The 11,418-nt window shown below is 47.7% G+C and overlaps 1 protein-coding gene across 1 annotated transcript; it reads right to left on the bottom strand.

The window, feature by feature from the left end:
• Window positions 1-50: 50 nt before the first annotated feature.
• On the bottom strand, window positions 51-7,063 carry ZNF367 (zinc finger protein 367). The gene is made up of 5 exons (XM_056325301.1): window positions 6,325-7,063; window positions 5,624-5,774; window positions 3,785-3,904; window positions 3,230-3,368; window positions 51-2,593 (listed from the first exon to the last, which is right to left on the bottom strand). The coding sequence occupies exons 1-5, from the start codon at window positions 6,661-6,663 to the stop codon at window positions 2,347-2,349; spliced, it is 996 nt and encodes a 331-aa protein (XP_056181276.1). The 5' UTR covers window positions 6,664-7,063; the 3' UTR covers window positions 51-2,346.
• Between the last annotated feature and the right edge of the window lie 4,355 nt (window positions 7,064-11,418).

Genomic DNA, 11,418 nt, shown 5'->3' with positions numbered 1-11,418 from the left:
GAAAAAGAGCGCTGGTATTTTAACAGGTAACCGAACGGCACACGGTGAAGTTGAAAGTTAAACCAGGTTTTTATTCAAAGCGTTTATTAAAACGGCAGCATGTCTGCTTTTTTGTTACATCATCTTTCAAAACGGAAGCAGTCTTCCACAACTCTTACATTTTTTTACTTTCACTCGGAACTTGTCATGACACAAAACTGCTTCCAAGTACAATTCAGGGTACCTGTCATACTTGAAATATTCTACAAGTTGCCCGAAGCATTACAGCTGGATGGTAAAAATAATAATAATAGAAAAACTTAATAAAGTTATGACTCGAGTCTGCAACTGGCTGACAATTACACAGTTCCATGCCCTGTGAACTACTTATCAGGAGTGATTAGTTACAAGAGGTTTTCAGGGCTCATCTTGTGATCAAACTATTTGCATGCAGCCAACAGAACAGTCAAAGCATGTAACTTACTTGAGAAACTCCAAACTGTTACACACATGAAATGAGTTTTACATAGGCTGAGAAGCCTAGCACAACAGTGTTTTCAGATTTTGAAGCCTAAAAGGCTTAAAACAGAAACAAATGAGGCAGATGTCTGCTAAGTTTAGGAGCTGAAAGCAAAAGTTTAAACCGTATCACTGATGCAAAATTATTTAGATCCAATGAAAGTGATTTTTTTTTTTCTTCAATTATTCAATTACCCTTTAGGTAACTTTATCAATACATGACTTAAACTGGGTTAATAAGATTTTTCAACCACAAAGGGTTATCAGTTACCAGAGAACAAAACCCAACAGTTGCAGGTTTCAGTGTAAAATCGGGCTACTTTCTGGAACAGCTGTAAGCTTCTGGTCAGTCTATATCAAGTGATGGATAAAATTATTTCTTCCTCTTGTTTATGCGAGAGGGCAAGTGCGGCCCTTCTCATCTGAATCTCCTGACCTTGAACAAGAGGAAGGAGTTAAAGCAAGCAGGTCAGTAAATACAAATTATTAATATCCCCTTCAAGCAGTAGCTTAATGAAAAAACAAAACAAAACACAAAATCACACGACAAAAAGTCCAACTGAAAACAGTTTTGTTAGCATATTGAGAATCTCTGCTGGCCTTCAAAGCAAAATGTGAAAAAAGATCACCATGAGACTATGCTATCTGAAAGTACACAACATTCACAAAAGGACCAGATATCCTGCTAAACATTTTATATCAGCATCTGAGTACTAGGCAGTGTTCTGTAACTTCATTTATTTGGAAAATACATGAAATCACACTGTCGACACACTTGTAACTAATCTTTGGAAGCCTATTTTCTAGTTGTATAGTGAATACTTTTCTGCAGTGTTTGATAGCTGTCCTACAGTTAGTGAACACAAAATTGGCATGTTATCCTGAAGTAAAGCAGTAAGGTGGCTTTATGCACAGAAAGTACAGAGGCTTCTATTTGCTAATAATCATATTAAAAGCAATACTTTAAAACTTAGTGTTTGCTAATAGGAGATCTAAAATAGTTTACTACAAAGTCATACCACCATGTAAATACCCCCTTTAACAAAATCAAGTGCCAAATCACTACAGGGTCCAAAAATACCTGAAAAAAATATCACCAATTGTTTACCTCTGTCTAGACTTTGCAAGACTAATCATTTTCAGATAAACCCAACAATGTGCAAAAGTTCCCAACATCACATGTTAGGAAGAACAAGTGCTACCAAGAGATTCTGCTGAAATCACATCAGAAAACATAAAAGCAAAGTCAAGCCTCATACCTTGAGCAGTCACAGTGAAGATCCCGAACGATCTTACAGTTCTCTGCATGAAGCAGTTTCTTCCCCTCTAAAAGTTAACTAAGCTTTGCCTTCCACTTTAGTGATACTAGGTAAAGATATACTGACAGTAGAAAAACATTATTTCATTCCTGTTTAACAGTTATTTCCAGACCTATCACTTTATATAAATTTGCTTAAATAGTCAGATAAATACTTTTTGTCAGCCTTCTTTGGCCACATGTACCATTCTGCTAATTAAAACCCCACTTCGTTCAGAAGGTGCTTCCTGTGAAAACTGCTTCAAATAAATGAGTTAACCTTGCAAAATCTAGCTTCCCACAACACGTAAATTTGTCAACCCTGCATTATGCAGTCCCATATTTACAAAATACTTAAAAACTTTACATCTGTCTTTTTCCTTACAAAAAGTGCAATTCTCTCACCCCATGTTACGGGGCAACAACATTCTTCATAAATTCTACAGAATAGCAGCCTATGATAAGCAAATAAGGTGCTTAGCTTATGCTTAAGATCTAACTGGTTAAGTACCACCAGGAGTACATTTTGTATAGGCAGACTCTGTTTCTTTCTACTGTCGTAGGGGTGCCACAGCTAGGTTTGCAAGCTCAATAAGCGCCAGTGCGCCGTGCATGCGTTCACGCTGTTCCTGGAGGCGGCGGTGGCGAGCAGCTGAATGAGCACTGTTTTTGTCTTCATCATCTTCACCATCTTCATCAGACTGAAGATATTCCATAGGGTCCTGCTGTTCCTGATCCGTTTTCTGGATTGTTTTATTTTTCAAAGCAGGAGCACGCTGTTCTCTTGTCTCCCAGTATCTACAAAAACAAATGCAGGGAATACTTTTAAAATGTATACAACTGACTCACACTAACAACAATTCAAAGCTGGCAAAAACCTTCCAAGTACTAGCTTGCATCCCAGTAAGCATTGTATTTGGCTTATCTTTCAGCCCTTACATGGTAGTACTCCAGCTGTCAGAAACCCTCTTTGTTCAGTATCTCAAGTGTAAAGTGCCCAAGTGAGTATCTGTAACAGCTTTCTCCTCTACATGGTGTTACCAGCAGGCATTTATCACCAGGCATACAAGTATCACTAGGCCCCCTCATACCAACACAAATTCAGCAAGACCAACTAACAAGGCATTAGCAGGTGTTGATCAAGCTAAGAGAAGCATTTAATCAGAGAAAAAAAACCAAACCAAAACAACAAAAACCACCACAACCAAAAAAAACCCAAACAAAAAAAGATAAGAAAAAGTCTCATGAGGAACTTCATCTAGACCAGGAGTTCACACTTCTTAAAGGAAAGGCAAGGCTGGGCTGATTTGTACTGGAGGAACAGCTGGTTTTGTTCTGCTGGTTCTACCCCCCTTCCCCCACCCAAGAACAAAATGCTTTCTCAGACCACCCTTATAAGTATTTAGAAAAAGATGACACCATGTGGGAACTTACTTTGCTAGCCACTCAGCCACAGCTTTATTGTCAGCCGTCTGCTTCTTACTCAGCCTGTCTGTGAGCTCTTCCCTCTTCAGTCGTGCATATGGATGTTTGGGGCAATGACGGTTTGCATGCGTGAACCTGCTCAGACAGCCTTGAAAAACACAAGTAACAATGAAGAACACCTTACGCAAAGCAGCCAACTAATAAGCAAGCATAACATCTGTGGGATGAAGACACTGCTGAATCCAACTTTTCTCACTCACAAAACCCTAGGTTTGGTTGAAAACAGCAAGCTGTAGTTGCAAGGTTCATAACATGCACCATCATTTTATACATTAGCACCAACTGATGTAATTACTGATAACCTACTTCCATAGTAACATTTGCAATCCTTAGACACATATTGGTACAATTATGCAGATTATGCATGGCTCCTCCCTTCCCTAGAAGCACCTCCAGAATTAAAATCTGAAGCTTTTCTGGATCTTTACCATGTGAACATGCACACATTTCCAGTACTAGACTGACCCTAGTTCTGAAAGCTGCAAATGTTCTCTGATGGCTCACCATTCTCTGAGCAGACAAAAGGTTTCTCCCCTGTGTGGAGACGCTGGTGAGTTTTGAGCTGCCCACTCTGAACAAATGCTTTCCCGCAATCTGGGTAGTCACACGAATAAGGCCTTTCACCTTAAAAATAACAACAGAACAGATTTATGAAAGCTGAATATAAAGAGTCACAGCATGCACTGGTGATCCCCAGCCTGAGACTTCCACAAGCAAGCTCTCCTTTTACCCACTCAAGATGCTTGCACCTGCTTAAAAAGCCCTCGTGTACCAAACAGGAGACATCCACTTTTACCCTAAACAGATATTTACTTTGAAGTACATGCTCAATGTTACTGGATAATACAATTATTTGGGGATGGAGGGTGGGGGTGGTGGATACAACACAACGGACACCAAAACCAAAATTATATTTTCCCTTGTCATATTTTCTGATTTAAGCCTCTTGTCCAGTACCATATAAGCTTTGTACCATGAAACTATGCACCTATAGACCTATAAATATATGAAGTGAAATGAGTAAATGGACATGTGATTCAAGTTGTAACCAGATAAATTTTATCCTTAACATAGCTTGAACAGGGTAAAACAACTGAGATCAACAGTATAGTAACATACGAAGTTGTAGAAGTATCTCATTAGGGAAGCCTATTTGAGAAGAGTTGTAATGGGTAAATGGAGTTCGCAAGAGAAACTTTTTTCTTACGACTTAAGCCAAGGCAGTTTTCTTAGGCCAGCCATCACGGGAGACTTCCCCACGCAAAGTGCAGTAAGAACAGAGATAGCAGGTGTGTGCTCCCTCAAGAGGATCTGACTGTGTGCAACTATGCAAAGGCATGCCATCCACCTCTCCTCAGACAAAAAGAGGGTGATGCTGACTTGCAAAGTCAGAGCAATAACACCAGGGTAAACGCTGCTTAGTTAAGTAGTTCACGTAAATTCAACACCTAATAAAATCAAGTGGAAAAAAAAAACCAACCACATTTTGATGAAAGAGCACAAGCAAACTGCTGTTTAATACTAGTATCCAGACTAGCATTAGTGACTTGAGTCAGAAAAAGAGACCGTGCGAGCCAAGGTTTTTCTGTTTGCTTTTGGTTGGTTGGTTTGGGGGGCGTTTGTGGTTGTGTCTGTATTGCAAGCTACATTAGTTCACACTTTATTGTGAATACAGAGTCCATTTGCATGGTTTAAAAACCCAGCATCTCCAGTTCAGCCTCAGCTGGGTATTGAGCGAGTCGATCCTACTTAACTGTGAGTTGCCTTCTACATACAGTTCAGTAAATCACCGTGACCACTACCTCCACCCCAGAAAATGAATTCCAGGTGGTGGGAGAGACAACTGGGTGGTGATTTTAAGCATCTGAACTCTCTTCTCAACATTTAAGCTATACTTCCAGGGTGTTACACTGCCCAGGCTACTAGCCACTTTTTAAGCTACTGTCTCCTCTTACAGCTAAACTTCAGCTGCTGTGGGTGAAAAATACACCAGCAAGAAGGAAAAAGTCACAGAGAGTAGGCAGTCAGAAGCAAAAAACTTGGTGCTACCATGTACAGAGCACCAAGCTCAAGAGAAGATCTCCCTCTTACAAAGCCCGTGACAGCAGAACGTAAAACACACAATCTGCCTGTACTAGTACAGCCCCAACTGCTGCTACACTTACCCATGACAAACACGGTTACAAACTTCAATTGCACTAACAAGCATGAGAAGGAAAATGTGTAATTTGACAGTTACAATAAAATATTAACAGGTCGGGTTTTTCGGAGGTGTTTTTGTTTGGTTTTTTTTCATTCTTTCGCTACTGCTTCCTAAGCCACTCACACCAGGCAGTCACTCACCGGTATGAGTTCGTTTGTGGGCCTGCAGCGACTTCTCTCGCGGAAAGACCCTGTTGCAGATATTGCAACGAATCCTGCTGGAAGACTGCTCCCCTTCGTTGATTAGGTCGCGGACGGTGTCTGCTCTCGGACGGCCGCGCCTTATCCCATCCTGCATTGAAACAGCCACGGAGCAGGCACCGCGCACGCCCCACGGCCGCACTTTGCCCAGACCCCGCAGCGTTCCCCTGAGGCCGCTCCTAAGTCACGGGCGGACCGCGGTCCGGCGCCGTGACAGCGCCATTCACCGACCGGCGGCGCGCCGAGCGCTGGCCCGGGCCGCCGCCGCTCACGGCTGGTCTGCGGCGCGGGCGGGCGGGGGGGGGGAGCCAGGCGCCGCCTGCGCTCGGCCGTGCGCGCGCTGGCACGGGTAGAGACCGACGGGACCGGGGGCAGCGGGGACTCCTTATGCAGGATTGGTGGGGTTTTTATTATTTTAAACGGAGGGAGGAAGGGCAGCTGCCCCGCTCCGCCTCTGTGGGCGGCTACCGACAGAGCGACCTGCCGGCCGGCGCCGCCCCACCGGACCGGCACCGGAGCGCGCGCCGCTCCCGGAAGTGACTTCACGTTAAATCTCCGGGCGGGGGAGGGGCGCGCTACGCGGAGTCACCTTTTAACTCGCTGCCTGCCCGCCCGCCCGCCCGCCCCGATCCTATACTCACCTTCAGGTGCCGGCCGCCGCCGCCCGTGCCGGCCACCTTCTCGTCATCCTCGGCGGGGGCTCTACCTGCTCCCCCGCGGGGCGGCGGGAGAGCGGAGGGGGCGGCGGTGCTGCCGGGGCTGAGGGTCACGTTGTGGGCGTTCTCGCCCCAGCGCCAGGGGTAGACCATGAAGTCGCTAAAGCCGGGGCTGGTGGGGACGGGCGGGGCGGGCGCCGGCTCCTCGCCGCCCTGCCGCGATGAGTGCTTGATAGGGGTGGTCTTGATAACGGAAACCAGGACGCGCTTCGGGGAGTCCTGGCAAAAAAACACTGGGGGGCCCGGCGGCAGCCGCTCCGCCATCGTCGACCCCTCCCGGGCACCGGTACGGGACGTGGGATTGAGGGAGCGGGAGCGCTCTGTGGCGGCTCAGCCCCGCTGTCCAAGCCTGCGTCCCGGGACGGAGGGCGTGGAGCGGCACCGAGGTCCCGCGGACGCCGCCACCTGTCGCCGCCCGCGCCCGCCTCAGCCGCTCATCGCCAGGGACGGCAGCTCCCGGCGGGGTCCCGGTGCCTCCTTGCCCCCCCCACTCCGCGGCCACCCACGAGCGGATGCACAAAGTCAGCGGCGGACCCCGGCCATAGCGACGGCCGGGGTGAAGTAGCCTCCGCCTCCCCGCACCTTTCCGAAGCGGCGCCGGTCCCGCTGGCAGCCCCGATCCCGGCGATGCGCGAGGAGGAGCCGCCGCCCCGAGCCCTCCGCGGCTACAGCCCCAGCCGAACCCAAGATTTTCCCGCGTTACATTTCGCGCCCGAGCATAACCAATCATCCGACTCGGCGCGAGCGTCACGGCGCGGCCTTTCCCGCCGACCAACCGCTAGGCGGGGAAGTCAGCGGCCCCGCCTCCGGGGGCGGCACCCTCGCCAGACGCGGTTCGGTTCTGCCGCCCAATTGGACAGGCCTCCGGCTCGCCGTCAGAATTCGAAAACGAGTGGGCTCGCCGCGCCGCGGCTCCCGGCCTCGGAGGAGACGCTGATTGGCCCACCGCGGCGGGGGGGGGGGCGGGGCTGGCGCGCCCGCGCGAGCTTGGCGCGCGCTGCCTGCGGTTGGGCTGCCTGGGCCAATCGCCGCGGCAGCGCTGGGGCCTTGGCGCGCCCAGCTCGCGGGGTGCCCGCAGTGGCGGGGGAGGCCCTTTCCCTTCCCCGTCCCGTGGCTCTGGCCTCAGCGAAGGGTAGAGCTGGGAGCGCAGGGGAGGGCTACCCCGTGAGGTGCCACCGTGGCGCTCGTAGGGCGGGAGGGCGCCGTGGAGGCGGCGCCGCGGCCCTTAGGGCGGTTGCGGTGTGCGTGGAAAGACACCCCTTTCAGCAGCGCCCCCCCGCGGTGGCGAGCGGTGCGGCGCCGGGGCCGCGGCTCCCCGCAGACAAAGCGGCCCGGCCTGGCGGGGCTCCGGCCGCCCGCCCGGGCCACCGCGCCGTAGAGCAACAGGTACTAACCACTGCCCGTCAGGAGCGGGCTGGGGGTTGTGCCAAGCGGCTGCGGAGCCGCCTGATAGGGGCCCAGGGGCCTCGAGTCGGGAATTTTAGGTTTGCACAGATCACTCGGTTTAGTGTATTGCTGGCTGGTTAGTTGTGTGTCGTCCCCCTCCCCCCCCAGTCTAATACAGTTGTTCAGGTAAGTACCCTGCGATTACGAACACAGTATGTTAAAACACGGGTTTCCAGTCTTCCCTTTGAAACAGAGACCCAGTCTAGTCTGCAGCTGGCTGGCACACGCTGCTGCACGCAGGGAGGCTGCGAGTCCACTGGGGCACAGGGCTCGCATGGCCAGGCCACCCAGAGCTGGGAACTGTGTGGGCTTTAACTCATCTGTGTGGGCTAGAGGTAGGAGGCTGACCAGTGAAAGGTTTGGTGGTAGCCATGAATGATTTGGAAATACAGTAGCATGTGCTGACCTGGCTTTAGCCAGCAAAATGTGAAACAGGTGATACCTGATTTTAAAACTACAAGTAGCCACTGTGCCTCATTTACTGAATCCTTTGGAAATCTGGTCACTGGAAACTAAAAAGGCTAAAAGATATTTAATTTACTTTATGCTGGTTTTCTGCATTTTTAAAGCAGTAGATCTCGCTGCTTAGAGAAGTGGGAGTGCATTTCTTGGCACTTGGTGCGGGCCTTCAGTGCTGAAGATAACTAGTAGCATTATGTTAACATGCTGCTTTTACCTCTCTGTCTTGCCATCACAGTGAGCTTTACTGACCAGTTACCAGTTGCAAAATAAGTAACTCACATTTCTTCCATCAACAGCTAAATTTTGAGACCACTATCAAGAGCACAGAGAAGCCATGAAGCTGTAAAAACAGTGATTTTTTTTTTTCCCCTGATCTGCTTCGTTTACCACGGTTTGTGTTCTGTAGGCTGCTGCCTTGTCAGAGTGCTGGCAACCATCACTGCTGACAGGAACAAGAACATCCAGGAGAGAGCAAATTTGCAGTGTATGACTTACCAGTTAACCCCCCTCTGGATAACAGGAAAATACTAAGCAGTTCTTCCAAGGCAGAGACAGTAGACCTAGTCTGCAATATTAAGTACCCATCCAGAGATAGGCAGATCTTTCATTATCAATTACACTTCAGTTTGTGACAACTACCCTTTTAAACTAAATAAAAAAAACCCCAAAACATGCTGATTTTTGCTTGGGTAAATTCTTGATCACAGAAACACCACCCCAGCTTCCCAGTGCGTGCAACATGTCAACTGCCGGTACTATGCCAGGTCAGGCTGTGCTTTCCAGGCCATAAAGAAAACAGTACAGCCTGTAACTTTTGTTTCCAAAATGAGCAAACAAGTTTCCACATGCTTAGATCTGACCCACTTCAAAAGCTTCTGCCCTGAAAATAACCTGTGGAGCTAAGTTGCAGTAAAAGAACAATGCTGTAGAGGAGTGGTAATGCAGAAAGATACGTTAAAACCTGGGAGAAAAACTACTTGTGTTAAAATAATTGCATTTCAAAACCAAACTGTGAATACCCTTCACAACTTCCAAAAACTACACGACTGATACTTCAAGTAGTGCATGTAACTGCTGAGAAACTGCAGTGACTTATGGAATTAATGTTATGATTTGGTACATAAAATTGTAGCTACTGTGAATGGTGCAATGCGTTGTGAGTAACTGCATATCTCCATACTTACCCTATGCCACCTCAGTGTGCTCATTAAATTTTGTAATGCCATTCAAGGGCCTGGCAGCAGATTAACTTCTTTGCATGGATCTTGTAAATTTTTCTAGTGCCAAATAATGGGTCTTTGTTAATGGAGGCAGCACAAGAGAAGGCAGAGGTGATCTGATGCCACTTCTGACATTTTAACTGCTCTGAACTATAGTGTTTCATGTAGTAATGATAATGACCAAAAAGAAGTGACCTCTGTCCAGACCTGCTGTGGAAGAGGAAACATGCACAGAGAATGCGTGTGACCTGAAGGGCTTAAAACCTACTGCTTCTCAGTATGTAGTCATAGGTATTATGACTAAATAATGACCAATTGTAACTAATAGTTTATGTAACAACATGTAAAAACAGTTCTAAAATAAACATCTGAGCTATAGTATCTTAGCAATATTAAATATGTTTGCTTTTGATAGTATTTTGATGCTATGCTAATAGCTTAATGTATGAAAGCATAATATTTTGGTGTTAGGGTAGAAACAAGAAGTTCTCTCTAACAGGTAAAGGACCAAGATTATACAATGTACAGTCAGATCAAGTCCCACTTACTATTACAAGAAGCATACCTTTCATAACACACAACGTAACACAGAAATGGCGAAAGGATAGGGAGCACAAATTCAACAGAAAATGATAAAGAAGTACTGGTGTTCTATCCAGCTAGTTAGACTCAAGAAGGATGCCATGGTTCAGATAAACATCCTCAGATAATAAACTATTTCAGAAATGAAAAGTAGAACAGCTTACTCTTTTAGGTGCATAACCGCTATTTTTCTCAAGCTGAAACAGAACACAAACACATGATAAATGAAGAAAGAGATTACTTTGTGTTTCTGAAGCATGCTTCAATGATTTCTAGTGATGCTCTGAAGTTCAAACCAGAAAACTTTGAGACCACGATGGCCTTTAGAAAGATAACAGCAAATACTTAATCGCACCACAAGTTACTTTATTACATATTACATCCATATACATGTTGTAATATGGATTTATATAATAACTTAGCAATAGTTATAGTAACTTTCATCTAAGCATTTTATTATTACATTTTCCAAGTTTTGCTTTATATCAAATCAATATATCAAGACAATAAAATGGCTTATCTTAACAGCTCACTTGAGGCCAGCTACTGAATATTCCAGAGGGAAGGAAACAGAGTGAGGTAAGCATGCCTGCAGCAAAGATAAATTCCCATTTCTGCCTGTGTACAGTAGGTACCATAAGCAGATCCATCTTTGGTGAGGTGGCTCTTTACTGCTCAGCTTAAAACTTCACATAATCAATTGAGTTCAACAGAATTACATTGCAGAAAAATCCATGTGTTGGCTGGATCCACTAAGTGACACAGTGTTAGCCTTGCTATCCGTACAGGTGCCCTGCCCCAGAATGAGACCTTGAGCCCTGTGGTGGTATTTGGAATGTTTCTGCTCCAGGCAGGGGAGATTTAGGCACTAGGGAATGAGATTTGCATCTGGGAATGTCCCTCACTGGGGTCTGTAAATACCGGGGGCCGGATTGAGGACATGGGGGGCCGTATCCGGGCCGCGGCCCGTAGTTTGAGGACCCCTGCTATAGCTGATGGAGGGCGGGGATGCCTGCGCAGTTGCCAGCTCCCCGTGAGCGAACCCGGCTGCATCCCCCGGCGCGTTTGCGCTGCTGGCTGCGCCCGTGAAGCCCGGAGGCAGCCGGAGGACGTGCAGCCGCTCCAGGCACCGCGGGCCATGACCGGCGCGGCTCTGGCAGCTACGGGGGTGCCTGCGGGTACAGCCTCACGGCAAGGAGGCTTTGGCGGCGGCCGGGAGCCCCATTCACCGGCTTTGCTGAACGGAGCAGCTCCCCAGGACAAATTCGGACGCCGCTCGCCCCACCGGAGCGCTGCTTTTGCGAGCTGC

The sequence above is a fragment of the Falco biarmicus genome, chromosome Z (genome assembly GCF_023638135.1).
Source record: "Falco biarmicus isolate bFalBia1 chromosome Z, bFalBia1.pri, whole genome shotgun sequence".
In the NCBI taxonomy this organism is placed as follows: Eukaryota; Metazoa; Chordata; class Aves; order Falconiformes; family Falconidae; genus Falco; species Falco biarmicus.
The sequence above is the reverse complement of the archived record's forward strand: the minus strand, read 5'-3'. Positions and strand labels throughout refer to the sequence as shown.